At 39.7% G+C, this 18,544-nt stretch overlaps 1 protein-coding gene across 1 annotated transcript in view; it reads left to right on the forward strand.

Annotated features, from left to right (window-relative positions):
* Positions 1-18,544, forward strand: part of LOC149088684 (gonadotropin-releasing hormone receptor-like) — a 53,247-nt gene that overhangs the window by 27,042 nt on the left and 7,661 nt on the right. Inside the window, exon 2 of the mRNA XM_089248892.1 lies at positions 11,262-12,055. Within this exon, the coding sequence (XP_089105018.1) occupies positions 11,426-12,055 (630 nt within the window). The 5' untranslated portion in view covers positions 11,262-11,425. The remainder of the gene's footprint in view (positions 1-11,261; positions 12,056-18,544) is intronic.

An 18,544-nucleotide genomic window follows, 5' to 3' on the forward strand; every position in this document is an offset into this window, starting at 1 on the left:
TTGTATCAAGACCGTAGCAAGGGGGGCTTGAGAGGTCTGGTCCCCCCCCCGAAATGTGAGAAACCTATTGTTCTATCACTTTGATCCCCCCCCCCCCCCCGAACGAAATGAAAGGTATCCCCGAACGAAATTTCTGGCTACGAACCTAGTTTGTATCTACTCAGCACGTTCACTCATCGCTTGGGCGATTTGCTGGATTCCCGTACATATGTGGACACATGCTCTTCGAACGGAGGGGGGGGGGGGAGCCTACCTATGCCAATTACACAATATTTTGTAAATGACGACCGCCACTCTCTTCCCCCTCCCTCCTACGCTCCCGTATGATGTGGACGAGAAAACGGGCTGCGTTGATTTACGGGATAAGCAAAGATTCTAGTGTTCGCAAAAGGGGATTTTATTGTATGATTATAAAGTTGCGACCGCAACTGTGGTTTGTGCGTAGGTGGGACATTGAAAAAAAGAAGCAACCGTTTTTGTGGTGTAGTTATTTACTATTCCCCTGAAATATACTTGATCACGCGTGATGTGGGGCCCCACCTTGCACTCGGAAAAAAAAATTGTTAGTTCTCAGCTGCTAAATATACAGGGTGTCCTGTAAGTGCTAGCACGGCCTTTATCTCACCAGCAGTCCGTCGGGTAAAACGGTTCTTCCCGCATTTAACGGTGTTCTTTCTCAAATTTCCTCTGTTTATCAAATTCGAATATCCCTATGAATATTGCACTTAGAAACATGGATTTTTTTTTCTTCATCAGAAGAGACTGGGCAACAACTTTATACAATCATGTGAATAATAATCCCGTGCATGTGCATAGCAAAGTTCACTACATCAGTGTCAGACTCCCCATGTATATTCTCGAAAGGTACTCGAATCAAAGGAGTACGCAGGATCGTACTTTGGAGGTGGCACAAAAGGCTTTGGGGTGGCATGGCCCCCACAAGGGGGAGGCTGACAGGGCTCCGGGGACGATTCTCAACATTTTTTTGTTTTTTCACGCTATAAATTAACTATAAAGGGGCCCATGAAAAGTCTGGTCTGGGGCCCGCCAAAGGTCCCATCCTAGGGGCCCCGCATCAGGATGTGAGGCCACGGGGGTGGGCATAATCGTCAAATTCATCGCAATGAATATCTTAAAGAGAAATTTTGAGTCCTTAGACTTCAAATACCATTGAAATTAACAGAAATTTGTTATAATAACATATAAAGGTATTTCCTTCCGATATTTTAATTTCTTGAAGAAATTTCATTTTTTGCATCAGAAAAATAAATTTTGAATCGTCTGGGTGGAATAGGGGGCTCGTGCTCCCCCCTCCCCCGTGTACTTTGATTTCGATATGCGTTTAAGGGGAAGTGCTGACGAAATTTTGCCGACAGGGAGGGGGGGGGGTCAGACTTTTTGCAGACTTTTGCTGACGAGGGGAAGAAGGGGGGGCGGTCAAAAAGGGCTAAACATCCGATTACGTAGTACTTGAATGGCCCCCCAGGGGTGGCTCGAGATTACCTGCCGCCCGGTTGCAAAGCCTCATGTGTGCCACCCTAAATACGACCATGGCAGGAGGCGCCAGGCCTGACATTTTCAAGTACAAAGCCATACATCATGGTTTACTGGACAAAAATTCATGTGAAAATACATCCCGCTTTTAAAGAATTGTCCCACATTTCGGTCTCGAGGATTATTTCACCCTTCTTAACTACGCCAGATTATTTGATCAACATTACAGCTCTTACTGATGAGCAATCATCACCAATCCCCCCCCCCCCGCCTGCAACAGGGTTCCTGGTCTGGGACCTTTGCCGCCCCCCCCCTATAGTTTGAATATTTATAATAATTATATTAATTGAATAATTTGTATCCAGGTTTCACAGTACTAAAAAATTTCCATTTTTGACAAAAGTGTCCATTCTATTGTTAATCCGGAGAACTTTTTACATTGAAGTTTAACTATTAGCGCATTAAATATGAAATTTCAAACGCTTAGTTACTTGGAACAGCTAACATGAAAAAATTCAAAATAATGATATATTTATGTCTCATTAACATTCGTTGGTATGTAGAAGTTCGGGTGATGTCCTCAAAACAAGCTTCGTAAACGATAGAAATAAATCACTACATATATTTTATGTGCACCCCTATAAAACGGAAACCTTTCTGGAACGGAAAATAGTTTCAGTCTCTTGACCTTCCGTTCTATAGAGGTTTCACTGTATTACGATTCCAGGTCCTGTCTCTGTCTCCCTCAAGTTTTCTCAACATCTTCATCGTCAAGGTATAGCTCAAAAGCGTTATGCCGTTCGTGTGCGTTTTTAATGTCGGAAATGTTTAAATTTTTTTATTTCCAACTGGAGCCCAAGCTGCCACCCACTTACAACCTGCCGCCTGGGTGCACCGCACCCCTGGCACCCTTGCTTAAGCCGCCACTGAACGGCCTCTAAGTCTTTGCGAAAAAAATTTCCTAGCTACTGCCCTGGATGCCAAAACTCATTGTCTGCTGGAAGATTATGTCTAATGTATTGTTTGTCAGAGGACTGTTGATTGTGTCTTGATTTCTAGGTGGATTGTGTCTTGTCTTCTACATGGATTGTGTCTTGTCTTCTACATGGATTGTGTTTTGATTTCTACATGGATTGTGTCTTGATTTCTACATGGATTGTGTCTTTATTTCTAGATGGATTGTGTCTTGATTTCTAGATGGATTGTGTCTTGTCTTCTACATGAAGGTTATGTCTAATGTATTGTTTGTCAGAGGACTGTTGATTGTGTCTTGATTTCTAGGTGGATTGTGTCTTGATTTCTAGGTGGATTGTGTCTTGTCTTCTACATGGATTGTGTCTTGTCTTCTACATGGATTGTGTCTTGTCTTCTACATGGATTGTGTCTTGTCTTCTACATGGATTGTGTCTTGTCTTCTACATGGATTGTGTCTTGTCTTCTACATGGATTGTGTCTTGATTTCTAGATGGATTGTGTCTTGTCTTCTACAGGGATTGTGTCTTGATTTCTAGATGGATTGTGTCTTGATTTCTAGATGGATTGTGTCTTGATTTCTAGATGGATTGTGTCTTGATTTCTAGATGGATTGTGTCTTGATTTCTAGATGGATTGTGTGTAACCCATTGTTGACTTCTGGGAATACCCTTTTATGATACACTAAGGTTCTTGCTACCAAACTCCATTGCATCAAATAGCGACGAATGTTTCATTTGGTGAGCAAATACAAGATTGAATTCGCCAAATTAGGGGTGCCAATTCGCCAATGTTATCAAACATGAAGTCAATTTGGAAGATTTTTCCTTTTATTCTTCGCTGAAAATGTATCCGTCTGATAATCCAATAATTAATTAGAAGCCAGTGGTAACCTTGAGATGCAATCTCTGAGGATTGCAATCTTCATGATTGAACTTGGTGTTATCGGACAGCGCCGTCTTAACGCATTGGCCCACCCGGGCACTGACTGCCCGGGAGTCTCAGGAGAAGAGGAGGCCCCACAAAAATGAGATCTCGTTGAAATTTTGAGAGTTAGCGTGTATATTTATTTGCCAGGCGGAATATTGCCGCCTCAGAAAAATCACTTGTAGCGGGGGGGGGGGGGGGTGCATGATGCTCTTAAGACGACCCTGTTATCGGATTGTGCCGAGAAATTTTTAGCAGGACTCTTGCTTGTTTCGTATACAGTCAAAGGAATAAAAAGAATAGTCTTTCGTACGAAAAATAATATTAACACTTGAGGATTATATTATCGGGTGTTCGGTCCGTGTAATGGTGCCATCTTTTGCAGACAGGGGCCAACAATTTCCGACAAGTGTGCGTTATAATTTACGTCAGTTGGTGCAGCCATTTATCTTTCAAATTGGTAACTTGCGCCGAGATAAACGTGTTTCGTAGTTTAATTTTTGGAATCCGGGAACCCAAAACACACACGCACACACAGAGTCCATGAATTTAAGATTCTGTACCTTCTAGGAGGTCCAATTCCAGTTAAAAGATGTTTAAATCTTTTATGAATGTTTTTAGAAGGAAGAGAGAAATATCTCGGAGCAAAAGTCGACTTCACTCTCTTCTCTGACGTTTTAAATAAAAATCAGCGTTTCATTAAAGGCTTGTTTGGTTGCCTTGAGTAAATATTGAGACTATATTTGTCGCTGAGGAAATAGGTTCCGCGATGTTTGCTCGCAAGAGCTGTAGCTGCTGCCTTGTCGATTAGAATTTCAGAGAGAGTTGGTTCTCTTGCAATATTAAGTACGTGGATTTTAAATGGAAGGGAAGAAACGCGTGAATTTTTCATTACACGGTAATCCTTGACTTCAATCTGAGTTGAGACTTCCTTGAAACTTTTCAGCATTACGAGCAGTTTACTGCTGGGCTACTACCATTCCGCCTGAACTCGTTGCAGGTAGATTAACACAGCGTCCAATATCATTTGATGTCTCAACAACAAGGATTTCAGAGTAGAGTGAGACAAAATTCCCCCACCATCAATTCTAAAGGAAGCATTTTCACTTGTGATTAACACAATCTGTCTCTCACCTGTCTGATAAATTAAACTTTGTCTTGAGATAAACGTCTTTGATGTCATAATGTATCTTCCTATTTCAAGCACTTGCACAACGAAAGTGTAGCAATACATGAAGTGATTTCAATAATTATGCTGATTGTAATTGATGTTAAAAATTACCCATATCTTACTTTCTGCCTTCGTCCATATCTTAATTTCTGCCTTCGTCCATATCTTAATTTCTGCCTTCGTCCATATCTTAATTGCAGTCTGCGCTTTTTCTATTTTTTAGTTTCTGTCTTTGTCCATTTCTTATTTCTGACTGCTTTTTGCCCATTTCTTAATTTCTCCTCCTTCGTCCATTTCTTAATTACAGCCTGCGCTTTTTCCATTTCTTAATTTCTGACTGCTTTTTGCCCATTTCTTAATTTCTGATTGCTTTTTGCCCATTTCTTAATTTTTCCTCCTTCGTCCATTTCTTAATTACAGCCTGCGCTCTTTCCATTTCATAATTACAGCCTGCGCTCTTTCCATTTCATAATTACAGCCTGCGCTTTTTCCATTTCTTAATTACAGCCTGCGCTTTTTCCATTTCTTAATTACAGCCTGCGCTTTTTCCATTTCTCAATTACAGCCTGCACTTTTTCCATTTCTTAATTACTAACTGCTTTTTGCCCATTTCTTGATTTCTGCCTGCTTTGCTGATTTATTAATTTCTGCCTCCTTTGTCCCTTTTCAAATTTATGCCTTCTTTGTTCATTTCTTAATTTCTTCCTTCTTTGCCAATTTCCCAGTTTCAGCTTCCTTTGCCCATTTCTTCATTTCTGCCTCCTCTGTCCGTTTCTTAATTTTTGCTTCAATTTACCTCCTTTTTTTCCGACCTCCTTCGTCGATTTCTTAATTTATGTCTTCTTTGCCCATTTCTTCATTTCTGTTCAACTTTTCTAAATTTCTGCCTCCTTCGCTTATTTGTGTTTCTGCTCCCTTTGCCTCCCCCCCCCCCATTCTCCCCCCATTTCTGCCTGCTTTCTCCATTTCTTAATTTTTGAAAGTTTGGTGAAAATTGCCCATATGGAGCAATATCTGAAGAAGGATTGTCGTAAAAGCAGACTCTTAGTTTCTGCAATCCCGTTGATTGTTTCTTAAGCGGAACTGCAATGTTGCTGCACATTAAATCGGTTCTGTAATGGAACTTTTAACATATTCAACAAAATAAAAAGCAGTGGTACCATCGATACCTCTTTTTTAAACAGAGCACCAATCCGGCCTACCGTCATTGAACAATTTACTACCATTTTATCCGCTTTAAGATGTGAGTTGAGCTGAAAGTGTGTGTATATGTTCCATACCTAACTTATACCTGGTACACCTAACCACCGTCTACTTGCGTATCTAGTGTTTTCCGTGAAGTTAGTGCTGCCATCTGTATTTCGAATTGGGAGTGAGTGTAATGCTCGAATATTTCTACAGTTGTAGGCAGGACCTCAACTAGAGGAATGTAGTGGTGGGGGAGGTATAGAATCTGGTGTGCTCCGTGCGTTGGGCAAGGAAGACTGCCAAGTTTGCTTTTTGTTCGCTTAAAATTATGAGAAGGGGATGCCAAAATATAGGAAAATAGGTACACATCGGGCGTAAATTGAGTTCGATTGCGGCCTTGGTTATAGGATATGTTGCCAGATTTTTTTTTTAACGGGGAGATAGACTCCCCATTTGCACCTGAAGCTGGAAAATAACAGAAAACGAAATTCGGCCAACCACCACAACTGCGCCACCGTTGGGATTCAAACACAGGTCTTCGTAATGCGAATCCCTCCCAATGCCCATATGACCGCACAGCGGCCACCACCATCGGTGCTGAAAATATTCTCCCCGAACTCCTGAGAAAATTCCCGTAACTTTTTTTCCCCCTCTGAACACTTAAATTTAGACAGCGCCAGAAATAAGGTGGGGAGGTGGGGGCAACTATCAAACTTGAGGGAGTATCAATTTTAGGGGGGGAGGAAAAAATTAAAAAAATTGATTTTAACTTCAAAACATAATGCAAAAAAAATTGTTATTTATCTTTGGAGTTTTACAGTGTCGGGGAACGGTGGCATAACCAAGTTTGCCCTTCCTGTCACAATTCCCCCGTGTTGAAGCACGATTGAAATGCATTGAACGTGAAGATTTCGAGTGTCCGAATGAATGACATCTTTCGCAAGTGCTTGGCTGCCATTCCGAAAAATAGCGAAAGGATCCTCCGAGAACAAAAAAATGGCTACTGGGAATGCAAAAAGTTCTTTTCCAAAAACAAAAGAACACCAGAATTCATTGTAAGTGCATAACATACTACATCTCTGAAGAAAATGCTTACGGATTAATATTTTCGGTGGTAAAATGACGAAAAAAAAACGATTCATTGCTTGAAAATTCCTAAAATGTGACCGATCGCTCGAAAATTTGAGCGGTCATAATAAGACTTGTCATGAAAAAAAATTTGACGTCATAAAAATCCGAGCCCCAATGATAAGTATGAATATTGGTAGATGGGTCATTCACTTTGGGGAGGGGGGGGGGAGCCTAGAAAATTACTTTGCCCGGATGGGCCACAGTGCTGTTAAGATGGCGCATCTTCAGCTGCGAATGGAATTGGGACAGATATGTTCAGCTGCGAATGGAGCGGTGACATGCATCTTCAGCTTCGAATGGAGCGGAAGCAAGCGGATCCAGCGTAATGTGTCGGGGAAACGACTTATTGTGTAGGTTCATTTGATCATCCCGTATTTTACGGGACAGACAAATTTCCCCCATACTATTCTGCTCTTGGCAGGGGTGATCAGGATCCCCCATTACCCTTCCCTTACTGGATCCGCGTTTGCCGTTAAGATGGCCGTGACGGTGATGATTGATGATGTTGACGGCCCCGTCATTGCGAAGCTCGTCAATTGACTGTTCTACTGTCATCACAACTACATAGCCCCTTTACGCAATGGCGCAGTATTGCAGATAGCCCATTATTTTCTAAAAAGGAAGTTTTAGAAGAACGCAGTCTCACCCCCCCCCCCTCCCTCCCCTCCCCTCAACACGAGGCACGACGAGTAAAGTCGTTTTTAAACGATGCTTAAATAAATACATATTTTAATATAATCTCCAGATTCTAGCTCACCGTCTAATATTGCTTCATAAAATAATTTAAACCGAACCTCCTACCCCCCATAAAACGCCCCCACCCTCCAGCTTTTTGAGCTCGTAAATACTTTAGGCGTGATTATGGCGTTTCCTGTGCTAATGAGACGTTATTACGAGACTTGGTTTTGAAAGTTAATTAATTCGTCCTCCAGAAACAAAATACCTTAGGGGGAATATTTCCTAACCGAGAGTAATAGCGAGAATGAAACATGTCGTCGTCCCTCACGATTATTTTTCATGTGTTTGAGTGGGGGGGGGGGACCCCAGACCCTTTTTAAATTTATGGCACTTCTGGTGTTCCCAGAGCTAATCACGTTCGTGGAACAAACACTGCTTCCGGTAATTAACGAAGTGTTACGTTAGGGAAAGTTAAATGACAATGTATATATAAGTGTACGAGTATTGTGCCCTTTCCCCAAGGGTTGAAGGTTTCCATCTCTGGGCATCAAACATACCGGTTAAGGGACGCGGCACCAGGATTTGGGAGGGGGGGGGGGGTGAGTGACATAATGAAATCATTAATGATATAAATTAAAGTTTTGTATATCTTGTGACTTAATATCGGCACACAACCGGGCTTCCCTCTCATTTCAGGCTGGACCCATTCTGCTCTTACTGGAACTAATTTTTGGTAAATTGGGACTTTACTAAAAATAAATAACTTTACTAAAAAGGAAAGAATAAGGCTTATTACATCTTAGTCCTCCCCCCACCCCCCCCCCAAAAAAAAACTAAACGCCCATAGCGTGTTTTTTACATGTGCATTGTGAGGTTAAGAAAAAGATGCTGTGTATGTTGAACAGCACCTACTATGTTTGACTCACGGCCGTGTTCACCGACACAGTTTCAACTACAATTCCATTTGAAAGGACTAAAGATGACACGGATTGGTTAAATTCAGAATTTTAACCAATCCGTGTGGATCTACACTGCTCAAAACAATTAGGGGAGCACATGGTTTTAACAAAATTACGCAAAGATGTATACCGATAAGTAGCATAAAATGAATCATCCATAATTTAAAGCCTAGCAGGAAACGGAAGAAGAAAACTTCATATGCAAATCAAAGTTCATGACGTCAAAAACCAGAAAACGGAGATAAGGGCAGAAATCGGGATGTTGCAGAAACGTCTGTTTTACTGCCGTAACTGTGAAATTCGATTGCGCAGTATTTTCTTTTGAGACAAGGTGACTTGAGGATGTCTCAACAACGTGATTTACCGGAATCCATGGCATGACGTGTTATAGGCAGACTGGAATCCGGGCAAACACAACGTAGTGTCGCGGACGCTGTTGGAGTCGCCAGAAGTGTTGTTGTTGCAAGGCTGTGGAATCGATTCCAAGAAACAGGAAATGTTAGACGTCGACCAGGGCAAGGTCGGCCACGCGCCACTACAGCAACTGATGACCGGTATATACGGTTAACAGCCCGTCGAAACAGAACAGAGAATGCTACGCAGCTGCAAAGACGGTTGCTCTTGGCAACAGGACGAAGGGTGTCCAGCCAAACAGTACGTAATCGGCTTCATGAGGGAGGGCTCTATGCACGTAGGCCAATGGTCTGCATTCCGTTGACCCTACGCCACCGTGCGGCCCGAAGAAGATGGGCTGCTGAACATCGAGATTGGTAGCAACATGATTGGAGCCAAGTGCTGTTTACAGACGAGTGCCGATTCAGTCTGGAGTGTGACACCCGACGTGTTCTGGTATGGAGGGACAGGGGCACTCGAAATAACCTCGCATTCGTTCGTGAAAGGTCACAATACAGACGAGCTGGTTGGACGGTATGGGGTGGAATCAACATAGGCGGACGTACGGACCTGCATATCATTCGGAATGGCACTTTGACGGCCCGAAGGTATGCAGACGAGATACTGCGACCTCATGTCATCCCTTACGCTGGAGCCATTGGAGATTCCTTTGTTTTCCAGAATGATAATGCCCGACGCATAGAGCTCGTATGGTGGAGAACATGCTTGAAGCTGAAACAATACAGCGTGTGGAATGGCCGGCGTGCTCTCCTGACCTGAATCCAATCGAGCATGTTTGGGACATGCTCTGATGGACGCATTGCTGCGCGACCAAGGCCGCCTGTTACTGTCCGAGACTTGCAGATTGCACTTCTTGAGGAGTGGAACAGTATTCCCCAAAGTCCTCATCGCATCCATGGCAAACAGGTGTGCAGCAGTCTTAGCTGTTCGAGGAGACCACACGCCCTATTAAAACTCATGCATCATGTCTAAACAGTACTTTTTTTTATCGTTTACATGTAACCAAATTGTTGCCCTAAATCATCTTTTCATGTTTTTTCCATATTTTCAAAGAATTAAAGCGTACGCCAATGGCTGAGTATATGAGGCTTTTTGAATAGATGTCATAATCATCATCACTTTTAGGGATAAGCACAGGATGATCAACATAGAAATCAAATTAAAATTGCTGATTTTACAGTAGAAATGTGAAAATTCAAAATGGGGTTTTACACAACAATAATAATTTTAAAAAATTAAATTGAATTCTTTATTTTTGAAATATTAAGTTCACACACACACTAAATACAAAGCCCAAAAATCAAATATAAAATAATCTGCCGGACCAACTTTCGAGTTGGAATATCCATGCAATAACATTGATTTTATCTTCCTATTTATATCCTCTCAAGTATGAAAATGAAAATTAACATCTCTTTCTTGTCTTTTAATATTCAACTGCATCTCTCTCTCTCTCTCTCTCAATTTATATAGTTTAAATTTTTTTAAAAATTGACAGTGGTCCAATAATTATATTGAAGAAAAATTTCGCAGCTTTAATTGGAGCCTTTTTTTAAACAAAAACAGGCAGATCGATAACTCGAACCTCAAAAACAACTTTCGAAATATGTTTCACCAATCACAAAGGAAAAAAAAATTGCAATTTTTCTACATTTCTTTAATCTAGATTTGTTTTTCTCATGAGCCTCCGAGGAAGTCGCCATGTTGGTTACCATGGATACAGTTTGTATGCCCCTCACACTCTTCACTGAAAGAGGGAAATATTACGTGACCCCAAAAAAAACCCTCATTGGCATTTTTTAGCTGACTATATTTCATCGAGAAAAATATGGTAATAGAAATGCTGAATCCGTGATATCACAAATTCTTGCCAAAACATATAAAACATTGCCAATTATGGGTAAAATTACTAAAATACGGCCAATTGGCGGGAAACAAAGGACTACTGCAATCCGAGGTGTATTAAATTATGTTTCACAAGAAAAATGTTGTGCATGGCAAATGTGTGACATTGCCAAGGTGCATTGGCCGCATAACCCTGAAAAATTGTTTGAGGCATCATTCGGACACTTGTATCAACCAAGTCAAGAAATGGATCGAAGGGGATGTTTCGGGTGGAGGACAACTTCGTGGTGGAAAAAGATGTGATGAGCATACATCAAGAGTAATTTACGGGACTGAACTTATTATCTTCCCCATATCAACTTTTTTTTAGGCCAAGCACTATACCGTGCGGTTTTATAACATTGCTAATGCTATTGAGATACGAGTAAATTTTGCGACTTTCTTCGTTAATATATATTATTCTTTTTTTTTTCTTTTTCTAGAGGAATCGTCAATTGAAGATGACGAGATGTTGGCCAAAGACGAAATGTGAGATGGCATTCAGTATGATGGCGACCATCTTGGTTGGTTATTCTGATGAGTCACAGCTGCACGCATCATTGAGATGCTCTTTCAAACCTTCTTGTGAAAACTCACAGAACTAGCCATGCCAGAAGTCGCTCCAAATGAAGTCGACGCTATGGAGCGGATGTCGTCGAACTGGACAAATGACGCCTATAATACCAGTGTTGATTCATTCCAACGTAAGAATTACTCGTACCAATTCGATTTCATCTACGCGGTCGCGGATTCGTGGAACGATAGTGCATCCGCTTTGAACCACTCTTCGCCCGACGATGCTCCTTTCCAAGCTCCGCAATTCACCTCGTCAACTTTGGTCAAAGTGATCGTCCTTACGGCGATCGGCCTGCTGTCATTGGTGGGCAATGTCGCGACGCTCGCGTCCATCTTCAAGACGAGGAGGCACAGCTCGTCGACGGTGTACTTCCTGATAGCTCATCTGGCCGTGGCCGACTTGATGGTGACGTTCTTCTGCATTATGGCGGAAGCCCTGTGGTTCTACACCGTCCAGTGGTACGCGGACAACTTCACCTGCAAGTCCCTGAAGTTCCTGCAGCTGTTCTCTCTGCACCTTTCCACTTTCGTGCTTGTCGTCATCGGGATCGATCGGATGTGCGCCGTCAGGTACCCGATGAGACAGATGCATTCCAGGCGCATCGTACGCCGTGGCGTCGTCACTGTTTGGGCTCTCAGTGCTGTCCTCAGCATTCCACAGGTTACAAATTTTTTGGATATGTATAAATGCGTGAAAATATTCGTAATATGTCTTGCTTATAATTTGATTTTCATCATTTACTGGGAAGATTGAAAAAGTGACAAACCATTATGAAGGAATGAATTATTATGCATAATACTGGCAACATTTAAAGAAGTGACAAACCATTGTAAAGGCATATACATGTCTGAAACGCATTGCTAGGGAACCACAGTAACCAAAGTAAACATTCAGAAAGTTCTGAGCCCAGAAACCGTCGTTGCCCGACGGTTTTTCGCCCATTTCGGGCATTTCCCTGCTCTTACGAACTTTTACTTAAAGTATCCCTTTAATTTTGGGACTGTTTTCCTTTAGCTGCTTATGATTGTCTTATGAGTAGATTTCATTTGCTGATCAGATCATGCCCCCCCCCCTCCCAAAGGCAAGGCTGACAGGGCTCCAGTCCTGGGGCCCCCTAGACGAATCTCAACATTTTTTGTTTTGACCCGCTATATGATCCCAGCCTAGAAGATCTGCTCTAGGATGTGGGGGAACCATGTTGCTGATAGTTTCTATTTGGATTTCTCAAGGATTGGATCTAATGTTCTTATACTTCTGGTCTCTTCTTTATAACTTTTATGTCTCTTCTTTATACCTTTGATGGCTCTTTATCGTAACTTTGATGGCTCTTTATCATAACTTTGATGTCTCTTTATCATAACTTTGATGTCTCTTTATCATAACTTTGATGGCTCTTTATCATAACTTTGATGTCTCTTTATCGTAAGTTTGGTGTTTCTATCGTAAGTTTGGTGTTTCTATCGTACTTGGATGTCTCGATCATATTTGGATGTCCCTTCTTTATAATTTGGATCTCACTTCCTCATAACTTTGATATCTCTTCCTTCTTCCTATTAACTTTGACGTCTCTTCCCTCTTCCTATTTTAACGTCTCTTCCCTCTTCCTATTTTAACGTCTCTTCCCTCTTCCTATTTTAACGTCTCTTCCTCCTAACTTTGATGCCTCTTCCTTGTAACTTTGTTCCCTCTTCCTTCTTCCTCATAACTTCGATGTCTCTTCTTTATAACTTTGATCTCAACTTCCATAACTTTGATTACTCATCCTCATATCTTTCATGTTTTCCCTCATAACTTTGATGCTTCTTCCTCATAATTTTGATGCTTCTTCCTCATAATTTTGATGCTTCTTCCTCATAACTTTGATGCTTCTTCCTCATAACTTTGATGTTTTTTATCATTTCTCATAACATTGATGTTACTCACTCTTCCTTTCAGTAATTGAGCTGGGAAGATACCATCCCTTCTCGCATCTACACCCGTGACTCTGATCTCATTTCTTAGTATAACATTTAGAGAAAATTTTCGTCTCCTCTTAACTTTCATCTCTTTACTACCCATAACTCTTATTTGAAAATTACTTACGGGCTTGTGCCTGACAATACCATGGTCAGTTTAGAAGATCCTTTAATAATGTCTCATATAGAGTATAACGTTAGTGGAAGCTTATAATTTTGATAGTACCTTTGATCTCAACTGCAATTTTTTTAAATTTTCTTTTAGCACGAAGAAAATTTTAATAGATTAAAAGTCACAGCTCTACTCTGTTTCTTCATTATTTCTCAACTTCGAATTTCTAATTTTATCAGTTAAAGAAAAAAAACCCAAATCTTTATCAAGGAAAACGTTTCGATCTTAGTCGTGAAAACTGTGGAAGATTTACGAGCAAATCAGTAATATAGCCTTTGGAAAAACAGGAAAAAAAATAGAAATTTTTGTTTATTTTTCAGTTCTACCAAGAGGGAGAGAGATTCATTTCCATTCATTCATCTAGGTAAGGAAGGAACAATACAATCGGGGCTCCCTTTATCAGGTGCGGGGTGTGAAAGTAATTTCGATGTTCTTTAACACCGATTTCACATATTTGGTGAATGGAGGGAAATCGGCATCCATAGATTCATGCATTATCACAGAATATTCAGAAATGCTGAAAAATATATTCACTCAAAAAAAAATATATAGACGCAAATGAACGAAAAATTGGCGAAAATGTTGACGCCATGAAAATTCAGAACTAAAGAAAATTTTATACGAATACAAATACAAATACAATGCCACAACAGGCAAAATGCCCAACGAGGTGGCTGAGAATTGATAAAAGATATTATTTCAAAACTAATGAAAACTAGGGCCTAAGGATCTGCGAACTAATAATAATTTAAAATTGATGAATTAAAAATGAAATAATTCTAACACCAATGAGAGAGAAAATTCAGAATTAATGAAAAAAATTCAGAATTAATGAAAAAAAATTCAGAATTAATGAAAAAACAATTCAGAATTAATGAAAGAAAAACAATTCAGAATTAATGAAAGAAAAACAATTCAGAATTAATGAAAGAAAAACAATTCAGAATTAATGAAAGAAAAACAATTCAGAATTAATGAAAGAAAAACAATTCAGAATTAATGAAAATTCATAATTAATGAAAAGATAAATCATCTCAGCAATGATTAATTTCAGAATTAATGAGAGAAAAATTGTAGAATCGATGAAAACGCAGAATGGATGGAAATTGAGATCTTTATGAAGGAAATACTTCGAGAATTGATGTAAGCTGCAATCCTAGAATGAAATCAGCCCTGTCGCACGCACCCAAGGGCGACTCTGCATACAATAAGTCTTGTATGGAACTTCAAACACCTGTTAGGTACGGTCTGTAAGGAAGTAAGAAGTGCTATTCAAAGGGGTATCTTGAAGGACAAAGAAAGGGTGAAATGGAAATATAACTTTCGATTCTCACAAAAGAAATTTATACGCATGTGTGTGCACATCTATTTTTACATAATTCATTTTATGAAGGATACGCACGCGAAGCAGAATTTCGTAAAGGCCCCGTAGAGTTCTTCATTACTTTCAGTATCGATGATGCCCTTTCCTTGGAGAAGTGAAAAGATAAACAATGCTTTTTCTTTTCTCTCTTGGCGAGCGTTTGCGGATTCTTGATGATTCTGTTGTTCGGATTTCACGGATTTGCATATAAGGTAAAAGAAAAAATAGTAGGGAGTGGAAATCTCCGCATTTGAATACAAATGGGATCGGTTGAGACGAATTCTATGTGAGCTCTAGAATAGATATATATTCTTATATGTTTTTTTTTCTTTCTTTCCTCGTATTTTCTTGGGAAAGGTCGTTAAGGGAAGAGAAATCATAAGCAAAAGGCATAGAAATGGGAAGACGTGAAGTTTAATGAATCGAGAATTGAAGAATATAGCGGGTTTTATATAGGCAATGATGTTGTTCGTGGTGAGCTGATTATAGAAATAAATGGCAGCAAGCTTTCAGTATGACTCTACATTCAAAGATGACGAGTTACGTCATAGCACTTTTCTCCTTGTATCTATGGTTGCAGCGTTAAAAGACGAAGAGCGTATTCCAGCTGTGGATATCACTGTTCCACAAATAAAAATGAAAGCCCTTTTATCTATGGATAACAGTATTTGATTCTTATGGAAATTTGCCTCCTGAATTCAAATATGTAGGTTTTTTTTTTCCTCTGTGTCAGACATAGTTTTCAAGTTGTAGGCAATTTCAGATTTTTTTAAATATTTTTTTGTCCACACTGTGTATCTTATACAGGGCGGATACTATGGACCACCCAATAATTACACACATGATTCCTTGTGGAAAACTAATATGGAAAAGTGTTTTCCGTTTTAGGATCGGACGAACATTAAGAGATTTATAACGTTTTGAAATTTTGTGGCGTGTCAGTTTTGTAATGGTCAGTTACGCGCCAAACACCCAACGAAACAAAAATTTTCCCCCATGCAGCTGGTTGCTGCTAATTGAAAATGAACTGAAATATTCAACCCCGTTAGAAGCCAAGTTCAGTTTTTTTCTTTAACGATTGGCGATTTTTTCCCTCTTCGTATAGTGTTGTTAACTTTGTTATTGCGTGTTACCTTCACCCCGCTATATTGGCAAATTTATCACCAGATATGTATAATGTTAGAAAAACGAGATCCATTGGAAAAATTGCCTTCCCAAAATCAACTTTTTTGCCAAAATGCGGTAACTTTTTATTCTTCACTGTTAAGCGAAATTTTTTGAGGAAAAAGACAAGGGAAAGAAACTAGTTTTTGCGCAGCTTTAGCTTTTTTGATTACGCTCAGGGTTGTAACATTGCTATCAACTTAAAAACGCCAAGTTGTACGTTTGGTGCACGTTCGGGGAATTCGGCAGGATTCGATAGTGACATCCTCAATTTTTAATGCGTTATAACTCCATAATTATTAGTCGAATTAAAAAACTGGAAAACAATTCTCCGTATTGGTTTTTCACAAGGAATCACGCATGTAGTAATTGGGCGGCCAATAGTATCCACCATGTATAAGCAAAATATGGAATAATCCCTCTTCTAGTCACTTTTGAAATTGTACAGGCCTATGAATTATATCATATAATGTTGTGAAAAAAAACTCATTTTTACTGATAGGAAATATCGACAAATTTATGTTTTTCCCCAAGAAGTTGAAAGGCTTATTTTGTTCTCTTGCGATCACTGTTGGTCTCTGAAATAATGTTCCAGCAATAGTCAGCAAGCACTGAAGACATCCATTTCTCTTCATACCAATTTTCTATGGTTATTATGTCTTTATAAAACCTTTCATCATGTTCATCGGAAACATCACTGCAGTTCTCAGGAAAATAATACAGACGTGAATCTAGGAAATGCACTTTTAGGGACATGTCGCATCCTAAATCCCTGCACGCATTTATCAGCTGTTGAACAAATTTTTCATATAGTTATTAGCTCTTTTCTTTCCCAGAAAGTTTTGCGTTACATTCTTGAAACAAGTCCATATACTGTTGTTCTCTTTTGGTGCCAGGCATTATTCAAAATCTGCGTCTTTCTGAGGTTCTCTAATTTGCGGACCTACCGACAATCTTTTCTTTATTTTTGCGGCTGAAAGACAAGGAAACTTTTTGAAAGGTACATGAACCCTTTCCCACAGATGGATTTATAGGTGGTGGATGGCAGGAAGGAGTGACGACATCTTTTTATAAAAAAATATATTTTAATTAAAATGTATACGGCATGACTACAACGTAAATGAATATCAAAACTTTCCTCTCTCAACAACAAGCGCGGCCATTCCTCCGCGCGTTCGAAAACCAACTAACTCAGTCTCCTTGACGACCTTCCTCCTGTGGTAAAAAGACCGACGACCACCTGAGGGTCCAGGCACCCCCAATTGGGAAACGCTGCTATAGGCAATGAAAACTATGACCCACTATGAAAACATTCTACCACTTTTTTTATACATTTATACATTTTTTTACTTCTGGTGTTTGTGTGTGTGTGCAAGCGCGTGCGTGCGCGTTTTGGGGAGAGGGATTGGCTTCAAGTCCATGAATGTCGTGAGATCACGTATCAGTCAAGAATTTAAGGATATGGTCGGAAATTGCGGTTTAATTTGCAGTGAAGTTTTTGCTATTGAGCGGATAACATAAATCAAATTTGGTAAAGCGTTCATTGAGGCTCTGCACTCAATTAGATGCCATATGAACGTTAAAAAAAAGTATCCTATCTGTTGTATCTGTGCTTTCCCGTCTTTAAAAAGAACGTATTCCAGCTATAAATATTCAATAAGGGAAGAAAAAGTTATGATATGTGGGAACAAAATCACCTACAACGTTTTCTGACAAGAATCATTTTTGGAAGAACAAATCATCTTATTTCAATCGTGGTGGAAGGTAAACACCCCCTCGTATTGTTTGTTTTTGGGTAGGACGGAGTCTAGGCTCCTGGTCTACGAATTTCTTGAGAGATCCTTTTCAATATTGAATGAAACTCCTGTCAGTGATCTCGGAATTAAAAAAAAAATACATTCCAAGAATAAATGATACTTTCTAGTCTTTCTCTACATTCCAGAAAGATCTTCTTATGCATAATACACGGTGTATGAATTTCTCATATATGTGTCCCTTTTTCTTTTTTTAAAACCAGATCATATACTGGCGAACGATATATATTTTACCCCATCTCCGGGTACGAGGAATGGCCGTTTCTGCTAACAACTGCGAAATAGTGATAGTTTCTATCTACTTTAGCTCAGGAATATAACTCAAACTTTACCAAAGGCGGCGCATTATTCGCAATTTTTTTCCCCTTCTTTTATTCAAGATCCTTCCTAAGATATTCTTTTCAGGCAAGACCTTTGAATTTGAATTTCAGATGTAACCATAAATATTTTCGTGTTTTTATTACCTCCGAGCCTGGCGTTTGTATGTTCAGCCTCGATAAGTCTTCATAGGGCACGGGTGTGTGTGTGTGTGTGTGTGTATATATGTATATATATATATATAAAATTTCTAACACCAATATAAATACATAACTTGAAATTATGGAAGAAAGTATTCTTGGGAATTCTTTCTTCTCTCCATAGACGTTTTCCTGGATAACCTTAACGTTCTTTTTTTTTTTC

Source organism: Pholcus phalangioides, unplaced genomic scaffold, assembly GCF_987345545.1.
Source record: "Pholcus phalangioides strain wild (caught in Gottingen) unplaced genomic scaffold, Ppha-v1.0 ptg000003l_1, whole genome shotgun sequence".
Taxonomy (NCBI): Eukaryota; Metazoa; Arthropoda; class Arachnida; order Araneae; family Pholcidae; genus Pholcus; species Pholcus phalangioides.